Below are 21121 nucleotides of genomic sequence, written 5' to 3'. Positions count from 1 at the left end.
AAAGTATGTTTCATATCCTTTGGATTCTTAAGAACATTGCAGTCAGGAAATGGAAGTTATTTCCAAAGGAATTCCAGTGTGTGTGTGTATATCAGCAGGATGCTGTTACTTTTTTTAAAGACTGAGGAACTTTATCTGTTGATGAGTCGATGGCTTGTTGTTGGTGACTTCTTGTCCATGTGTGCATTAGTGTTGGAAAATAATTGGCCTTGCAGCAATCTGAAAAAGTTCAGTAAACATTTTGAAGAAACAAACATCATTGACGGTGATGATCACCGTTGGCTCATGACGTCAAAGTGTTAATCCAATATTCCCATGGATCTTCCATCAGTGCTCAAAACAAATCACAGGATAAGGATTTAGTAGTATTTTTGACTTCGAATTTTCTTTTCAATGCCAAAGTGCACATATTTGTTACGTAGATTTATCTTTCGGTAAATGTATAATTTTAAAACTAACTATTCTTGCATGAGTATAGTAGAAGAGAAAATTTAAATTGGAATACTTCTTTCTTCTTTGGCATCCTTGTCTCGAGAGACAATGGGTAAGTGCCTGGAATTGGTCAGTGAAGCAGCACCTGGAGTGGCTATAAAGGCCAATTCTAGAGTGACAGACTCTTCCACAGGTGCTGCAGATAAAATTGGTTGTCGGGGCTGTTACACAGTTGGCTTCCACAGGTGCTGCAGATAAAATTGGTTGTCGGGGCTGTTACACAGTTGGCACTCCCCTTGCGCTTCTGTCTTTTTTCCTGCCAACTGCTAAGTCACTTCAGCTCGTCACTCTTTAGCCCGACTTTTATGGCTGTCCGCCAGCTCTGGCGATCACTGGCAACTGACTCCCACGACTTGTGATCGATGTCACAGGACTTCATGTCACGTTTGCTGACGACTTTGAAGCGAAGACTTTAAAGCGAAGACATGGACGGCCAGTGGGTCTGATACCAGTGACTAGCGCGCTGCACAATGTGTCCTTGGGGATCCTGCCGTCTTCCATGCGGCTCACATGGCCAAGCCATCTCAAGCGCCGCTGGCTCAGTAGGGTGCATATGCTGGGGATGTTGGCTGCCTCGAGGACTTCTGCGTTGGAGATACGGTCCTGCCATCTGATGCCAAGGATTCTAAGGAGGCAGCGAAGATGGAATGAATTGAGACGTCGCTCTTGGCTGACATACGTTGTCCAGGCCTCGCTGCCGTAGAGCAAGGTACTGAGGACACTGGCTTGATGCACTCGGACTTTTGTGTTCCGTGTCAGTGCGCCATTTTCCCACACTCTCTTGGCCAGTCTGCACATAGCAGTGGAAGCCTTTCCTATGCTCTTGTTGATTTCTGCATCGAGAGACAGGTTACTGGTAATAGTTGAGCCTAGGTAGGTGAACTCTTGAACCATTTCCAGAGCGTGGTCGCCGATATTGATGGATGGAGCATTTCTGACGTCCTGTCCCATGATGTTCGTTTTCTTGAGGATGATGGTTCGGCCAAATTCGTCGCAGGTAGCCGCAATCCTGTCCATGTGTCTCTGCAGACAGTCTTCAGTGTAAGCATCGTCAGCAAAGAGGAGTTCCCTGATGAGGACCTTCCGTACTTTGGTCTTCGCTCTTAGACAAGCAAGGTTGAACAACCTGCCATCTGATCTTGTGTGGAGGAAAATTCCTTCTTCTGAAGGCTTGAACGCATGTGAGAGCAGCAGGGAGAAGAAGATCTCAAACAGTGTAGGTGCGAGAACACAGCCCTGTTTCACACCACTCAGGATAGGATAGGGGTCTGATGAGGCGCCGCGATGCTGAATTGTACCTTTCAGATTGTCATGGAATGAGGTGATGATACGTAGCTGCTTTGGATGACATCCGATCTTTGCTAGTTGTCTGAAGAGAGCACATCTGCTGACGAGCTCAAAGGCTTTGGTGAGATCAATGAAAGCAACGTAGAGGGGCATCTGTTCTTCGCGGCATTTCTCCTGTAGCTGGCAAAGGGAGAACAGCATGTCAGTGGTGGATCTCTGCTCGAAAGCCACACTCTGCCTCAGGGTAGACACTACTAAGCTGGTAAAATATGCATCTCATCTTTACCTGCAACAGCTCCAGTATTAGAGCCTGTTGCAATTGAAAAGTAAAAAGTAATCTGGATATGCTGTGACTACACAAAAATTTTCACACGTTGGAGTAAATAGTACAACAAAGAAATAGTTCAGTGTGATCAATTGAAGTAATGTATCAATTGGCAATGAAAATATCTTTAGTGGTGAAGTTCTGTTTGGAAATTCTTTGAAAATAAACTGAAGGAAAATGTGAACGTTATCAATTTATATGATCTAGTACATTGATTGCTGAGTCATCAATCAATCAATGTACTAGATCATATAAATTGATAATGTTCACATTTTCCTTCAGTTTATTTATGACTCAGCAATGACCACCAATGGCAAACGTGTGAAGTGGAATGCAGACTGGTTTCAATCTCACTTTGAAGAGCTGGAACCTGTCATAGCCGCTAAGCGCATTGCACTGTTGAACTACAAGAAAGGCCCCAGCGAGTTAACATCCGTAGCACTTAAAGCAGCCAGAAGCGCTGCACAAAGAACAGCCAGGCGCTGCGCAAATGACTACTGGCAACACCTATGCAGTCATATTCAGCTGGCCTATGACACCGGAAACATCAGAGGAATGTATGATGGCATTAAGCGAGCTTTTGGGCCAACCATCAAGGGGACACTATCACTGACCAACGCAAGCAAATGGACTGCTGGGTTGAGCACTACCTGGTACTGTACTCCAGGGAAAATGTTGTCACTGAGACCGCCCTTAACGCAGCCCAGTCTCTGCCAGTCATGATGAGCTAGACGTACAGCCATCAAAATCGGAACTCAGTGATGCCATTGATTCTCTAGCCAGCGGAAAAGCCCCTGGGAAGGACGGCATTACCCCTGAAATAATCAAGAGTGCCAAGCCTGCTATGCTTTCAGCACTGTACGAACTGCTTTGCCTGTGTTGGGCCGAGGGAGCAGTACCACAGGACATGCGTGATGCCAATATCATCACCCTCTATCATAACAAGGGTGACCGCGGTGACTGCAACAACTACCGTGGAATCTCCCTGCTCAGCATAGTGGGGAAAGTCTTCGCTCGAGTTGCGTTAAACAGGCTCCAGAAGCTGGCTGAGCGTGTCTACCCTGAGGCACGGTGTGACTTTCGAGCACAGAGATCCACCATTGACATGCTGTTCTCCCTTCGCCAGCTACAGGAGAAATGCCGCGAACAACAGATGCCCCTCTACATTGCTTTCATTGATCTCACCAAAGTCTTTGACCTCGTCAGCAGACGTGGTCTCTTCAGCCTACTAGAAAAGATCGGATGCCCACCAAAGCTACTAAGTATCATCACGTCATTCCATGACAATATGAAAGGCACAATTCAGCATAGCAGCGCCTCATCAGACCCCTTTCCCACTCTGAGCGGCGTGAAACAGGGCTGTGTTCTCACAACTACACTGTTTGGGATCATCTTCTCCCTGCTGCTCTCACATGCGTTCAAGTCTTCAGAAGAAGGAATTTTCCTCCACACAAGATCAGGTGGCAGGTTGTTCAACCTTGCCTGTCTAAGAGCGAAGACCAAAGTACGGAAGGTCCTCATCAGGGAACTCCTCTTTGCTGACGATGCTGCATGAACATCCCACACAGAAGAGTGTCTGTAGAGACTCATTGACAGGTTTGCGGCTGCCTGCAACGACTTTGGCCTAACCATCAGCCTCAAGAAAACGAATATCATGGAACAGGACGTCAGAAATGCTCCATCCATCAATATCGGTGACCACGCTCTGGAAGTGGTTCAAGGGTTCACCTACCTAGGCTCAACTATCACCAGTCACCTGTTTCTCGATGCAGAAATCAACAAGCACATGGGAAAGGCTTCCACTGCTCTGTCCAGACTGGTCAAGAGAGTGTGGGAAAATGGCGCACTGACATGGAACACAAAAGTCCGAGTGTATCAAGCCAGTGTCCTCAGTACCTTGCTGTCCGGCAGCGAGGCCTGGACAACGTACGTCAGCCAAGAGCGACGTCTCAATTCATTCCATCTTTGCTGCCTCCGGAGAATCCTTGGCATCAGGTGGCAGGACCGTATCTCCAACACAGAGGTCCTCGAGGCAGCCAACATCCCCAGCATGTACACCCTACTGAGCCAGCGGCGCTTGAGATGGCTTGGCCATGTGAGCCGCATGGAAGATGGCAGGAACCCCAAGGACGCATTGTACAGCGAACTCGTCCCTGGTATCAGACCCACCAGCCGTCCATGTCTCCGCTTTAAAGACGTCTGCAAATGTGACATGAAGTCCTGTGACATTGATCACAAGTCATGGGAGTCAGTTGCCAGCGATCGCCAGAGCTGGCGGACAGCCATAAAGGCGGGGCTAAAGTGTGGTGAGTTGAAGAGACTTGGCAGTTGGCAGGAAAAAAGACAGAAGGGCAAGGGGAGAGCTAACTGTGTAACAGCCCCGACAACCAATTTTATCTGTAGCACCTGTGGAAGAGTCTGTCACTCTAGAATTGGCCTTTCTAGCCACTCCAGGCGCTGCTTCACAATCCACCGACCACCTCCATGCGCATACCCATTGTCTCTTGAGACAAGGAGACCAAAGAAGAAGAAGAAGTACATTGATCAGCAAATTAGGGTTGTAAGTTAGGGCAACTTGTACTTGTGAGAACTGATGACTAATGGTGTACAAATGTGGAGCTCGAATGGAAAAGGCACTGACAGGAATTGAATGGGACAGGAAGGTAAACACGCAAGTTTCAAATGTTTCCTGGTGCATTTGTCATAGAAATAAATGTAGAATCTATGTAGTTTGCTGTAAATTTGTTGGGAAGAATAATCATTATTAATGCGATTACGTAGAATTACTTAATGTGGGCTGTTTTTCTCCTAAATTCCCTAAATATAAAGTCCTGATTAAAATTTCCTTTATGTATGGTATTTAGGTGATGCAAGTGAAACTAGCTTTATAAGAGGACCAATTTTGTGGAGTACCATTTATCTGGCATAGTACAATATGGTGCTCTAATATGTAAGCTGCATAAGCCAAAACAGGAAATGCACATGATCGGTGCCAGATCACATGATGTACGTTAGGAAGTGTCGGCTACAGACATTATAATTAATATTGTGCAAAACAGTTTCAAACAATGGTCTAAAAAATTAATTCAACAAAATTTGTTTAGCTGAATTTTGTTTTTGCGCTTTACTTGTTTTGTGTTTTCACTATTAATGGTCTAATTAAAAACATACAGAATTCTATTAAAAACATAGGAAAAAGCACCTCATGGGAACTGTGGGTAGTGCTCTGCATACTTTAAATGGAATGTGTGTAATGATACATTTTGGCCTTTATTTCAGTTTGCAGCACAGACAAAACTGAGCCCTGTGACTGTCAACTTTCTACCTCTGAGATGGGAATAGATTTAATGGCAAGATATGTATCTGAGCATAAGATAACTTTACATTTAGTGATAAGTTTCAGCATACATTCAGTAAATATTGGCATAACATTTTTTATATATTAAATAAGTCATTTGTTTTAGTATTGTAATTTTTTCTGAAGTATTAATTAGTTTATGACGCAAGTATCCAAATACTTGAGTTTTTGGGTACTCTGTACTGACAGCACTCTTAATGTGATTATGCATTTCCACAGTAAATGAAAAAAAAGTCTTTATTAATTTTCCTTTATTATTGGGAAGTGGGTGATAGTGGCAGGGCAATGTTTATTGCTCATCCCTTGTTACTCTGAGGCTATTGAGATAACCGTGCAGTGTGGACCTGGAGTTATGTGTAGGCCAAACCAGTTCCAGGTTGAAGAATTCTTTTCCATATGACATTACTGAACCAGTTGGATTCAATTAACGTTAGTACTTTGAGAGAATGATCATATTTAGTAACGTATGTATTATTCTCCCACATGTGTGCAAGTTCTGGAGCTAACCTGAACTACTGACTGTTGATCGTGTATATTCAAGTTATGTGATACTTTAGGGGGACATTGCAATCAAAGACCTACAAAGTGTTCTTATTAATATAGAATTTGTTATGACCAGGTGAGAAAGAGGTCTAGGGTACCCTTTCAGCCTTCACTGGTCTTAGTGTACCAGGGTTTAATTTTTAAACATGCTGTGTTTTTAGCTCCCCCTCGGTGAATCCTTGTTCACCACTTTCCAATTATAAGGTAAAGAAACGAGCACAAACAGGTTTTCTTAGGTTTAAAGAAGAAAGGTGAAATTTTATTAAACTTAAAAACTCTAATTCTGTTAATGCCTACGGATACATGCTGTGCCCCACGCTAGCATACATACACGATACGCACATGCAAATAGAGACAGAAAAGAGCAGAAGAAAAAGTGGAAACGTTTGAGGCAATATCTGAAGAGTTGTTATGGTTCTTCGAGCTCACTGTAGAGTTCTTGATTGTAGGTAGATCTTGCTTTTCTTTGGTGCCCAGTATTCTTCTTAAACCTTGTTCACTGGAGGAGACTTTTCTCTCTTGGGGTTCATGTGTCTTCAGTTGTTTTTTTGAGTTCTGTGAGAAACGGACAGGAGGTCTGTTTCAGTCCAGCAACAAAGAGCTGTCTGCCAGTTTAAACACTGTCTCTATAACTTAAAACTCCCCAAGTTGGCCAGCAGGGTTGTCATGTGACTGACTAACCAGGTCTGTTCTGTGTATTGTATGGGAGCAGGGGATAGATCCTTTGTTCCAACACTGTCTGCTAATATGTAAAAATGTCTTTCCGGCCAGGGGTCTGGCATTTCCTTGTAACAGGCCTTCTCTTCTTCCCAGCAACAATTTGAAATTTAACGTCCATGTGGCAAAATTAATGTGCCTCATCCTTGGCAGGAGGGGGCCTGCATGACAAATTGTATAACAATTTCATTAAAGTTTACAAATTACATTTCTTTTACTTGACATTTCTGTTACTAAGTTGTATTGTATCGGAATGAAGTTGTTCTTGTGAAATAATATGTAATTTTAATCAACCTCTTCTTTTCAAAGGGATCCAACAAGTGTTCAGTCTTTTCTGTGCTGTGCTCACAGAAAATAAGGTCCTTTTTCATTCATCCAGCCATCAGAGACTTAGCGAAGCATCCAGAGCACTAGAGTCTTTAATGTTTCCTCTAAAGTATAGGTGAGACTTTTATTTTTATGGTACTGTTTAATAAATTATATGAAATAATGTAATGTTTTCCTGTCTTCCCATATTATTTGCATAAATTAATTTCTAGAGTAATTGTTAGACCCACAGTGTATCAACTTTTAATATGGATGATAGTTTATTCACTTTGTGTAGTCCAAAAATTAGATGCACACCTGTGGCAACACAACTGGAAGATAAAGATAAAATTTGGATGAAAATAGAAGAAATGTAACAGGAGGGTGGTAAAGAAGTAAATAAACAAAAGATGTGTCTAGAGGAGGTGTGAATGGGTAAAGCAGAATCGTCACCAACAGCTGCTGTCCAAAAACAAATGGGATTCAGTATTGAGTCTGGAAGGCTTAGACAGTGCCTAATTGAAAGATGAGGTACTGTTCTTCAAGCTTAGGTTGAGCTTCATAAAGGTCCCTTTTTTTTGTTTTTTGTTAGCAGCTGTTGGTGATTCTGCTTTACCCATTTACTCCTCTGGATGCATCTTTTGTCTGTTTATTTGTCCCATTATCCACTCCCCTTTTGTCTTGCACCATCATTTGTTTTGCCATTTAATCTCTCCTGTCTGCACTCTATCACAGACCTTCTCTTTTGTTCTTTTCCTCCCCTCCCCTCCCTTTCCAAATCACTGAACCTGTTACATCTCTGAGTTTTTCCAGTTCTGATGAAGAGATCCTCGACCTGAAACATTAACTACTTCTCTCTCCACAGATGCTGCCACATCTGAGTATTGCCAGCACTTTTTTTTATCAGATTGCCAGCATCCGCAGTATTTTGCATTCATGAAATTTATATTATTGCATTTATTGAAGCAGTGAGTTAGGGGCTGTAACTTTAACTAAGAGTTGTACTAAAGGTGCGGCACACGGGGAACCTACGGCGTGGATTCATGACATCCAGCAGCTTTCAGGCTTCTTTGAAGTTATGGCCCCGACTGCTTTCTCTGGAGCCACTCTAGAACTTGTCTGCCGTTGACAGTACCAATACCAGTAAGAAGCCTTTTACCATAATATGAAAGAAAAATCTGCCATTTTAGTACCAGATTAGGTTCAATTTTGATAATTCCCAAATCTACTGCATATAAACTCTTTCCAGTGAGTGGAGAATTAAGCGTTTCGTTGCATCACTGTCGGCCAATAAAACAAAAGGAGAGTGTTCAAACACATTATGCGCATGCTACTCACTCATCACTGTAGGTTAGATTTGAGTGGAAGCCTTCATTCTTTAGTCAAGAAGAGATAATGGTTTTGGAATTGTTCAGTGCTATTGTCATTGCTACCTTTTGTTGGCTGGTAGGTAGTACAAGTTTGGAGATATATAAATTCTTAAATCTGGGTGTTGTGTCTGGTAGCCTGAAACTCTGTTTGGGTGAGACATATTTAAGTGAGAGCCAGAACTGGGTTTACACACAGGAATCTATTGCAGTTCTGCTGGAGCAGCTAGATCTTTTGTTTAATCTTTGGAAAATATTTTGTGTATGGAAAGTTTGTTTTTTGGTTGTAGTGGCCAATGATTAAGTTGGGTCATGAAAGAAAGAACTTATATTTATATAACACTTCAGCAAGATGTCCCAAGGCTAACTAATTACTTTAAGTACAATTAATGTTGTTATCTAGGTAAATACAGCAGGCAATTTGCAGTCAGCTAGGTCTCCTGAACAGTAAATGAGGTAAATGACCAGTTAATGGTTGGGGCAGGAATGTTGGTCATCAGAAGAATTTCCTTCTCTGCCTTTAATTAGTGCCATGGAATCATCCGCACTGACAGACAGACAGCCTTTGTTTAATGCTTTAATTGGAAGCTGTAACCTCCTATAATGCTGCATTACATCAGCTTGAGAACTAAGAGTATGAGTGCATATTAGGTATTCAAATCCCAGTGTAGAGTTTGAATGCACAACCTTCTGGATCAAAGGAAACAGTGCTACCAACTGAACCAAACTGAGAATGAAGGCAGTCTGTTTTATTGAATAATGCAATATTTAATTTTAGAGAAATTGCTACATTTTTATAACATCAAGAACATTTTCATACATTTCGTTTTTTTTAAAGGAGAGAACAGAGCAATCCAGTATTTCCTTTAGTTTCAATTCCAATTTTGCATTGTGATTATATATGAAACGTTAAACTGGCTTTATTGTACTTTGAGAGAATTAAAACTATATAGATTGCATCTTGACCATCTTCAAGTGATATTATTCCTTTGTTGTTTGCATTTATTTAGAAATAAATATGAAAAAGTGTTGGCCAGCAAAAACAATTGTCTTTCATTGTCGCATCTTTCATTAGCAGTAAATCTATGAAGAAACATAGATTGTATTGTATTGTATTGGAGTTGAGTTTGTGTTTTTAAATCTGTTATTTATTAAATACTGTCTATAGAACAGCTCAAGGGGGTACTGACAGAACTCAGAGAAAAAATTGTGACTGGATCTTAATTTTTTTGTTTCTGTATGAGTTGATTAATGCTGCCTACTCTATTTCCTTTTTGTTTTTCCCCAGTTACCCTTACATTCCGATTCTTCCTGCACGGCTCTTGGAAGTGCTGAGCTCACCAACTCCATTTATCATTGGTGTACACTCCATGTTTCACAGTGAAATTAATGAACTGGTATGTTATAGCCCATTTTTAGAAGAGCAATTGTGAATTTTGTCTGGTTTTGTGCGCAACATCATATGCACATTATTATTAAAAAACATTTTATTCTCCAGAATTATATTGCTAACTGGATTTGTAAGCAAACGATTTAATCAAATTGGTTTGTACTTCAAAATATGTGAAACATGGTAGATTAATTATCTTGATTCACATTACACTGCTGTTTGATAAATCAGCAACATTAGCATTTGTAAAAGAGAGGCGTTAACTTTCTGTGACATTTTTTTCTTTGTCTCAGTGTACTCCATTCCCCACAGGAGTTGGCTCAGCATAGCAATTGATAAAATCACAAGGGGCTTTGAGCCTTTGTGATAGTGATACAGCTCCTCTGGAAAGGCTGGTATGGAAAATAAAACGTGAACCAGTGGAATATCTTATTGATGCATAATTGGTTGACTGATGGAACGCAGCATTTGAGAATGTTACCAGTAGGGCCCCAGCTGTCTTGTTTATTTAATATTTTTATAAATGATTTGGTGCTAGTGGCTAAATTTGCAGATGATACAAATCTAATGCAGGTGGTAGACTCCAGTGCTGAACCAGATAAGCTATAGAAGGATTTGAATATACTGAAATGGTTCTGAAATTTAAACTTGCAATACGAACATATGAATTAAAAGCAGCAGTAGGCCACTCAGCCCCTCAAGCCTCCACCATTCAATAAGATCATGACTAATCTGATTGTAACCTCAACTCCACATTCCCGCCTACCCCTGATAACCTTTCACCCCCTTGCTTATCAAGAATCCATCTACCTCTGCCTTAAAAATATTTAAAGACTCTGCTTCCACTGCCTTTTGAGGAAGAAAGTTCCAAAGACTCACGACCCTCTGAGAGAAAAGGAATTCTCCTCATCTCTGTCTTAAATGGGCAACCCCTTATTTTTAAATAGTGATCCCTAGTTCTAGATTCTCCCATAAGAGGAAACATCCTTTCCAAATCCACCCTGTCAAGACCCCTCAGGATCTTATTTGTTTCAATCAAGTCACCTCTTACTCTCCTAAACTCAAGCGGGTACAACCCCAGCCTGTCCAACCTTTCCTCACAAGACAATCCGCCCATTTCGGTTATCAGTCTAGCAAGCCAATCTTCAGGATCAGGACTCCAGAGAAAAAATTGTGCATTTAAACTTTGTATTATTGCTGCTGTTGGTATAGCGGTATTTTTAGGAACGGGAATATAAAACTCAATGCAAGAAACTTAAGACAGAGAGCTGGAGAAATATTTTGAGTGTTAGGCTGTGGAATGTACTGCCAGCGATAGTGATTGAAGCAGAGGCCATGTCAACAATCAAAAATAGGGTTATATAGGTGGTTAGAGGAAAGGGGAATAAAGGGATATGGGGACAGGGCAGATTCAAAGGATTAGGACAACTTGTTTAGAGATTAAACAGCATATGGACTATTCGGGCTGACTGGCTTATTTCGGTTTTGTGATTCCTATTAAAGGCCTGCTCAGGTCGGGAAAAAGACCCCGACCCGAATCACAGCGGACCCGAGCCCAACCCGGTGCAAGTCCTACCAACTTTGACCCGAGTCCGACCCGATCCAAGCCCGACCCCGACTCAACTCGACCCAACCCAATCCGAGCCCGACCCCACCATCCCTTTACTTACCTTTGGACTTGGAAGCTGCAGTGCATGCGTGATGACGTCACAGTGATGTCACTCGCTCACTGCGCAGACTCGGTTTCGTCCTGGACTCCCAGCTCAGGTAAGTTTTTTTTAAAAATTTCAATACCTACCAATACACTTACCGTGTGTGTCCGGCCCAACCTGACCTGGACTCGGCCCGACCCGACCCAGCCTGACCTGGTCTCGGCCCGACCCAATCCCGAAAGCCGGATCCGGAAGACGGGCCCGACCCGAACCCGATGCATGTCGCTGGGTTCGGGTCGGGTAGCAGGCCTTTAATTCCTATGCATGAATGTAATTGTTATACAGAATTCATTTTCATTTTTAATATCTCTCTTTTATTTGTTCTTGGATGTCCTTTTTCTAGTTAGATGTAATTGTTGCTGATTTGGATGGAGGTACTATTAAAATCCCAGAATGCATTCATCTCTGCCAGTTGCCAGAGCCTCTCTTACATCAAACTCAAGCAGCACTTTCTCTTGTAAGTTGAGTCTGCGATAACAATATGATGAGAATTTTAACTTACAATATGATTGTTGATTTGTATTTAGAATTCCAGCCACATTGTTGAACAAGCTGACCTAGTTCTGGTCTATAGTAAGGTCTGTATGATTGCTTTGGGAATTCTGGTACCATACTTCAGGAAGGACCTGAAGGCTATGGCGAGGGTGCATAAGAGACTTAACTAGAATGGTTCCAGGAATGAGGGGTTACAACTACATGGATAGACTTGAGAAGCTGGGGTTGTTCTCCTTCCAGCAGAGAAGGGCAAGGGATATTTGACTGAGATACTTAAAATCATAGAGTAAATAAAGGGAAGCGGTTTCCAATGGCTGAAGTGTTAATAACCAGAGGACGCAGATGTAAAGTGATTGACAAAAGAATCAGAGGCTACACGAGGAAAAACATTTTAACACAAGTGGTTAGAATTGGAATGCACTGCCTGATGAGGGTATGTGGATACAGATTCAAAGCACCCTTCAAAAGGAAATTGGATAAACACTTTAAGGAGAAAAAAATTGCAGGGTATGGGGAAAGGGCAGGGGCAGTGGGACTAACTGGATTGTTCTTGAAAGAGTCTGCGCAATCTTAATGAGCCAAATGGCCTCCCGCTCTGCTGTAACTATTCTATGAATAAATTCAAAATCATCATCTTTGCTTACAGATTGCTCCAGCTTATGTAATCCACCTTTGTAACCACCTTTAACTCCATGTGCCAAGGTGTACGTTAGCCGTTCCTAAACCACACTACCTTATTACCCCTTCCCATACTTTTAAAACTATCAAAGACCCACTTTTCTAATCATGCCCTTGATCAGCTCCCTTAATTTTTGTCGTCCTCCTTGGTATCCATTTCACTTCTGTGAAGCACCTTTGGGACGTAATGCTGCTTTAAAGGCCATATGAAAAGTCAATTTTTATTTCATGGATCTTTGTTACATCTTAACCCTCCTATATTCCGCTACAAAAAATTTGTACAGTGTCAATTATTCTTATGTAAATATTTTTTTTTAGCAAGCCAGGTGGTGAAGGATGGAACTGGAGCCCACTGTTTACACACTTCATATGCTTTTATTTAGAGAGATGCACATGACAAACATGCACCTCCAAAACCAACCACCAGGGTTTTAGTATGCTCCTATATATAGTGAATCCCCAGTTAATGCTCACGACCTTAAGTTAATTAAATACTAAATTAGTACAATTAACAGATGCATAGTGTGAGTTTTGTCCATTTCCTCCTTTTGTAGGTCTGACAATTTATTGACAATATCTTGCTAAAGCACTACTTACTTTTTTATTTATAATTCTGTTAAATTAATTTTTTTGGATTTTGAGCAGCTGTGTTTAGATTTAACACCACATTGTTGAAAGTCTGATGTTTTGTGTATTTTAGATGTTTACTGTTTATTCTAGATATTCAATTTTTTGAACTTTAATAAGGCGATGCTGATAATGGATGAGAAACTCTTACTTTCGAAATTGCCAATTGGCACTCTTGCATAGCAGGTCAAAATTACTTATATTTTCAATAGCTAGAATCATCTTGTCTGCATAGCAGTAAAATCCAAGCTGTTTGAAGAGACTATTGCTTATTAGGTGATGTAGCGGACACCTGAACTGAAAGTACTAATATTTGCATAGGTTATTCATCCAGACCTGGAGGTAGCTGATTATGCTTTTCCTCCTGCACGTACGGCTCCTTCTAATCTAAGATTGTTGGTGAGTATTAGTGAAAGGTTCAATTTATTTCTATTTCTATGACTATCAATTACATGATATTAATAACAGTACTTTTGTCATAAAGTTTTAATGGTGTTTATTTTTCCTTCCTAGGATAAGGAAGTCAGGGCAGTATTCCTTAGATTGTTTGCACAGCTCTTTCAGGGGTATAGATCATGTTTGCAACTGATTCGAATTCATCCTGAACCTGTAATACACTTTCACAAGGTCAGTTACAAATTATCATTTACAAAGCCTTGAAAATATCGAGCACTATTTAATGTCTTTGTAGTCATGTAACTGATGACGTTCAGATGTAAATAGACGTGTAGTAAGGCATCATTTTTATCATGATGAATTTATATGCTAAAAGTTGTAGGTCTATAATTACCTTGGATCCCAGGGCAAAGGAAGAGACAAAGATCTTTATTTTCTGACTGTTGGATCTTCTCCATTAAGTGGAGAAGTTGGATGCTGGTGTGTATGGGTGATCTAATTGCTCACCCTGCCTCTGACTAGAACAGCTAGCAGTTTATGCTGCTGGAGAGTTTACTTTCCTGAGTTATCCTCCTTGCTATCTACCACACGGCCATTCTTTGTATCATCTGCAAACTTCTTGATCATGCCCCCTACATTTGCGTCCAAATCGTTGATATATACCACAAAAAGCAGGGGACCCAGTACTGAGAACTGTGGAACACCACTGGAAACAGCCCTCCAGTCGCTAAAACAGCTGTCAACAATTACTCTTTGTTTCCTGCCACTGAGCCAATTTTGTATCCACCTTGCTGCATTTCTCTGCATCACATTTTAGCAAGGCTTTTGACAAGGTCCCACAGTCTGCCATTTGGGACCTTGTCAAAAGCCTTGCTAAAATCCATGTAGACCACATCAACTGCACTACCCTCATCTATCTTCCTTGTTACATCTTCAATCAATTCAATCAAGTTGGTCAAACAAGATCTTCCCTAAACAAATTCATGCTGACTATCCTTGATTAACCTGTGCCTTTCTAAGTAACAGTTTATCCTGTCTCTCAGAATGGATTCCAATAATTTGCCCACTACTGAGGTTAGACTGACTGGCCTGTAATTATTTGGTCTATCCTTCTGCTCCCTTTTTAAATAGAGGTACAACGTTCGCAGTTCTCCAATTCTCTGGTACCACACCTATATCCAGTGAGGACTGGAAAATGATGGTCAGACCTTCTACTATTTCCTCTGTTGCTTCTTTTAACAGCCTAGGATACATTTCATCTGGCCCTGGTGATTTATCAACTTTCAAGGATGCTAATCCCATTAATACTTCCTCTCTCCCTATGTTTATCACATCCAATACTTCACACTTTTCCTCCTTAACTACAATATCTGTATCATCTCCCTCGTTTGTGAAGACAGACGCAAAGTATTCATTAAGAACCATACCAATATCTTCTGCCCCTACACATGGGTTACCTTTTTGGTCTTTTATGGGCCCTACTCTCTCCTTAGTTATCCTCTTACTCTTAATGTATTCATAAAACTTCATTGGGTTCACCTTGATTTTGCTTGCCGATATTCTTTCGTGCCCTCTTTTTCCTTACCTAATTTCCTTTTTGATTTCACCCCTCCACTTTCTATACTCCTCTCGGCTTTCTGTAGTGTTGAGTTCTTGGTGTCGGACATAAGCTTTCCTTTTCTGCTTTATCTTACCCTGTAGGCTTCTTGACATCCATGGGGCTCTAGATTTGGCCGTCTCACCCTTTTTCTTTGTGGGAACATGTGTACTCTGAACCCCTTGAATCTCCCCTCTGCCACCCATTGTTCTGACACTGATTTACCTGCAAGTAGCTGTTTCCAGTCTATTTTCACTAAATCACTCCTCAGTTTAGTAAAATTGGCCTTGGCCAATTGAGAACTCTAACTCCTGTTCTATCTCTTTTATATTTAAAAAAAGTGATAAAAGAGACAAGGGCAACTATAGACCCATTAATTTCACTTCCAATCCATGGAAAATATTGGGATTATAAGAACCCAATATGATGATCTATAACCTAGCAAACAGGAGTCAACATTGATTCAGAAGAAGATCTTGCCTGACCAACCCTTAGTGACGACTTTGATGAAGTGACAGCTGAAGCAGACTTCTGCATGCCAAATGATATTGTGCAAACATACACACAAAAGACATTTGATAGAGTTCTACACAAATGTCTATTAGTTAAACTCATAGCTGTGGGGATTCGGGCTAAACACAGGGAATGGATAAGAAATTGACTGAAGGGTGGAAAGACAAAGAATACTCATTAAAGTAGTTATGTTGAGATGGGGGGGGAAGTACTGATTGGAGAGCCCCAGGGTTCAGTGTTACGATCATTACTGGTTCTAATTTGTAGTAGTGACCTGGACTTAGAAATGAATGCAAAGTGGTTAAATTTGCATTTTATGCCAAACTAGTTGAGGCAGTACGATTGGAGAGGCCAGCTCAAATTACAGAATGAATTGGGAAAAATGGTGAGTGAAATTAAATGCAGCCAAATGCAAAATAATGCACAAAGCAAGGAAAAATAGTCATGCATATCCTTCAAGAATGGTTTTGAAATAGCCAAGAATGAAGCTGAAAGATATTTAGGAATTTTCATAGATTTGACACTAAATGTCTAACCGGAGCAAATATAGTGTTGAACGACAGAACCAAAGCAGTTAGTCCGAGATAGTTGTGACAGTTCTTTCAATATTGTCTCCAGTTCTGCTAACTGAGGCTTGTGCTGGATATAGTTCAGACCTTTAGCACTAGGAATCAGCCTTGTGGTGCTTCTTTGCAATATCAGAAAAAAAAGGTGAATCTGGAACATTTCATTAGATTGCGATATTAGGACTATGGGCACAAATTCAACCTTGTATAATGTAAATTTAGGACACGTCATGAAATACTTCTACATACACAAGAGTGATCAACAATTGGAATAGACTTACATACACAGCAGTAAAAGTGAAAACCCAAAAATCACTTAAATAATTTAATGCTACAATGGGAGAATCTTTGGAATCTTTCTGGATGTGCTGAATGGCATTTCTGATCCATAACTATTTTGTGATCTAGGGGGAAAGTAAGCTTACCAGCGCAAAATATTCTTACACTATTTCTAAATCTCATTTACAGACCAATCTTTGGTTGATACTTGAGAACATGAATGTGAGGGAGAGTAGTGCAATGCAGAAATGGTCAGTTTTCAACTTAAGGTGGCGGTCTTAGTGATTCTTGTTTTTTGGCATCAGTTCAGTACCTTGATGAGTGTTTGAAAGATTTACACTTAATTAAAAAAATGTAGGAAAGTGCTAATTAGTTGTGTAGCCTAGAATCAAACGTGTCTGTTAAGTGTAATTTAGTTTTCTTGACGATCTTCTACATAGTGAACATTGCATCAAAGGATAATTTATACCTTTTGCTCTCATGAAATTTCAATAGCTAAGTCATTAGCTGATGTGAGGGCATTTTTGTTAATGCAAGTTTTTAAAAAAATGACCCTGTTCTTGATTATTTGGGGGGAAATAATTTCCTTCTAAACTGGTAGATTAATTATGTGCTTTAACTTGAACTTTTGTTGAATGCAGTAACACTAGTGTAGTTGTTAGTTTAATCAAATTCCTTTAAGTGAGAGAGAGTGCAAGTCAGGTTTGCACCTGATGGGCATGAAACATATTGGAGTAGGCTGGAACAGGTCAATGTACTAAGAACAGTGTGCTGCAATTTGGTATGTGCTTCAGGCCCCTGACTAAGATTAGGCATGGGGGAAATCTAAATAAATGCATTTTTAACCAGACGGAGTGAATTAATTTGCATTTGTATGTCAACTTTCACACATTGTGAGAGAGAAGTTCATGGAAGTCCACCTGCCATACGTCCTACAGTTTGTGACATACATCACAGCACCAACACACTGCTTCACTGTCCTACATGTCTCATTCTCATTTTGTTTTAAATGTTCCAATACTATCACTCATGTTTGTTTTATCTTGTGTTTTCCCTAATTTATCAATGTGTATTGGCATAATTACTACTTCCATTGACAATTAATAATATGTTTAGTCATCTTATTCCAAATGTATTCACTCAGTAACTCGATTATAAGCAAATTCCAAAATTTTCAAGGAGTCATTATTGTACACTGTATAAAGGGAACATTTTTGAATGTCTGCTCTTTGCATTCTTCCAGAACATATGATTGCGTAAATATCCTGCAGATCAGCACAGTGCAGGTATTTATTGTAGCAATTCAATGACTCCAGCAGGCTTCCTTTCCTTACATATACTGGCCAGCAGTGAAATTAAACATGTGTTTTTCTAGCATCTCATGCAGCTTAAAAATTCCTAGTACCTCCAAAACTTAAAGGTGGTAAAAATATTCGCGGGCATGTTAGACTTATGAACTAAATGTTTAAATTCCCATTTAGGGAGGTGATGTGACAGGCAGTTCAATTACATGGCCAGCATGTAACAATCGAAAACAATTTATTTACTCACATTTGTATAAATATGCAACTTGGAAGTCATAGGATTGACATAGTGGGTAATGTTTTCTTTTCTAGAAGTTTTTATTGAAATACGTTTGATCTAATTACAATCAGCAATACAACAATGATCTAAAATAAGCGTGAATGTAGATAATTGAATTACACAAAATCAATTGCACACTAATTTTGTTCTATATATTTCCTATCTAGCATTTATTAGCATTTCAAACCTTAACTTTGCTTTCCACATTGTGCCTCAACTTATCCCTTGTCGAAGAACAAGTTCTTCACAACCAAGGTTTGGAGGGTTCAAATACTTCAAAGCATTTGTGCAATTTAATCCTGTGTTCCTGGGTTAAAGTTTCTGATGCAGGCAATTAAATGCTACAGATCCACCTTGGGAGGCAATGCAAAAAACCTAACATTTTCTATTGAAGAGAAGTGGCCAATCTTCTTGCATTTTAAGAAGAACCTCATTACAAAAAGATGTTTTAAAAATTATACAATTAGTTAGTACTCATACTTATCAATCTGAACACACCTTTAGTTTAAATTTTAAAGGCTTGTGTTATATTATTGATAACCTTTGTACTCATCAAGGTGATGGATGATAACATTGGAAAATGAAATTTTGCCATTTTGAGCATGCAATATCAGCATTAAGCCAATTCAGGGATCATAGTTTAGATGCGGAAGGAAAGTTCTCTCCATTTTGCCAAACAATGTGATTTAAAACCAACCTCAGAAGGGCATAAAATAAAAACTACAAGTGCTGGAAATGTTCATCATGTTTGGCAGCATCTGTGGAGCGAGAAATGGAGTTAGCGTTTCAAGTCGATGACCTCGGGTCCAATATCATTCATTCAAAAGGAGTTGACAGATGACTTGTGACAAGTTAACATTCAAACTCAATGTCTAACAGAACATGATGCTGAGTGACAAGCAAACCTATTGCTATTTATTTGGAAATGTGTGTTCATACTGCAGGCAGCCTTCCTGGGACAGCGTGGATTGGTTGAAAATGACTTCCTGACAAAGGTTCTTGATGGTATGGCATTTGCAGGATTTGTGTCAGAAAGAGGACCACCCTACAGATCTTGTGATTTGTTTGATGATGTAAGAATTCTGTAACATTCCTTTTTCATTTTCTCCCCTTAACGTGCAAGGTCTTTTTTACTGTTTGCCATTTTAGAATTTTTAAGTTATGAAATGTTGATAATGAACAGATACTAATACGGCTTGATTTGCCAGCATATATCTCATTTTCAGCTATCAAAATGGTTTGTATAAATGCATTGTACACATGTTGTAAATTATCTCTAATCCCATTAACGTAACTTGATAGTTGAATTTCGTAGAATTGTTTTCAGTGGTCTGGGGACAGCAATGACAATGCTGTGTTGGAATGTTCTTTTCCATAGCATTATTCATCTACTAGCAGAGACCCGCAAAACATTTGCGGTGAAATTAGTAGCTTTATTGCAACAGTACTACTTTAAATCACCATCCTTCCCGTGCCATCCCCCTCAAGCTATACCCATCCCATTACTTTCATCCCTTTCAAATCATCCTCATCCCAAGTCCCATCCCACCCCTTCTTCCTTTGGCATCCCAATCCCCCATTCCATCCTTCCCATGCCATCCCATCGCCATCTCCCATTCCAAACCTCGCAGGCTGTCCATCCCCATCCATTCCACCCCACCAATGCCATCCCACCTCTCCGGCCATTCCCCCACTCTTTCCCTTGTATGATGTCATACTCTCCCTCGAATGATTGTTACCCCTCTCCCTCCCATGCTGTCCCCATTCCTCGCTCCTATGCTAGACCCCCCCCCCCACCATCCCCCGGCGTTCTCCCTCCCTCCCTTGCTGTTTCCCCCCTCCCTCCCTTGACGTTTCCTTCCTCACTCTCTCCTTCCTTTGCCCTTCCCCCCCTCCCTCCCTCCCTCGCCCTTTCCTCCCTCCCTCGCCCTTTCCTCCCTCCCTCGCCCTTTCCTCCCTCCCTCGCCCTTTCCTCCCTCCCTCGCCCTTTCCTCCCTCCCTCGCCCTTTCCTCCCTCCCTCGCCCTTTCCTCCCTCCCTCGCCCTTTCCTCCCTCCCTCGCCCTTTCCTCCCTCCCTCGCCCTTTCCTCCCTCCCTCGCCCTTTCCTCCCTCCCTCGCCCTTTCCTCCCTCCCTCGCCCTTTCCTCCCTCCCTCGCCCTTTCCTCCCTCCCTCGCCCTTTCCTCCCTCCCTCGCCCTTTCCTCCCTCCCTCGCCCTTTCCTCCCTCCCTCGCCCTTTCCTCCCTCCCTCGCCCTTTCCTCCCTCCCTCGCCCTTTCCTCCCTCCCTCGCCCTTTCCTCCCTCCCTCGCCCTTTCCTCCCTCCCTCGCCCTTTCCTCCCTCCCTCGCCCTTTCCTCCCTCCCTCGCCCTTTCCTCCCTCCCTCGCCCTTTCCTCCCTCCCTCGCCCTTTCCTCCCTCCCTCGCCCTTTCCTCCCTCCCTCGCCCTTTCCTCCCTCCCTCGCCCTTTCCTCCCTCCCTCGCCCTTTCCTCCCTCCCTCGCCCTTTCCTCCCTCCCTCGCCCTTTCCTCCCTCCCTCGCCCTTTCCTCCCTCCCTCGCCCTTTCCTCCCTCCCTCGCCCTTTCCTCCCTCCCTCGCCCTTTCCTCCCTCCCTCGCCCTTTCCTCCCTCCCTCGCCCTTTCCTCCCTCCCTCGCCCTTTCCTCCCTCCCTCGCCCTTTCCTCCCTCCCTCGCCCTTTCCTCCCTCCCTCGCCCTTTCCTCCCTCCCTCGCCCTTTCCTCCCTCCCTCGCCCTTTCCTCCCTCCCTCGCCCTTTCCTCCCTCCCTCGCCCTTTCCTCCCTCCCTCGCCCTTTTCTTCCCTCCCTCCCTCGCCCTTTTCTTCCCTCCCTCCCTAACATGCCCTTTCCTCCCTCCCTCCCTAACATGCCCTTTCCT

At 41.8% G+C, this 21121-nt stretch overlaps 1 protein-coding gene across 2 annotated transcripts in view; it reads left to right on the top strand.

Moving 5' to 3' along the window:
* Positions 1-21121, top strand: part of sbf2 (SET binding factor 2) — a 743327-nt gene that overhangs the window by 407864 nt on the left and 314342 nt on the right. For both annotated transcript variants that reach the window (XM_068046388.1, XM_068046387.1), the window contains exons 7-12: positions 7032-7164; positions 9684-9792; positions 11841-11954; positions 13619-13696; positions 13811-13924; positions 19177-19305. In XM_068046388.1, coding sequence (XP_067902489.1) covers positions 7032-7164; positions 9684-9792; positions 11841-11954; positions 13619-13696; positions 13811-13924; positions 19177-19305 — 677 coding nt within the window. The remainder of the gene's footprint in view (positions 1-7031; positions 7165-9683; positions 9793-11840; positions 11955-13618; positions 13697-13810; positions 13925-19176; positions 19306-21121) is intronic.

The sequence above is a fragment of the Heterodontus francisci genome, chromosome 14, assembly GCF_036365525.1.
Source record: "Heterodontus francisci isolate sHetFra1 chromosome 14, sHetFra1.hap1, whole genome shotgun sequence".
NCBI classification, from domain to species: Eukaryota; Metazoa; Chordata; class Chondrichthyes; order Heterodontiformes; family Heterodontidae; genus Heterodontus; species Heterodontus francisci.
The sequence above is the reverse complement of the archived record's forward strand: the minus strand, read 5'-3'. Positions and strand labels throughout refer to the sequence as shown.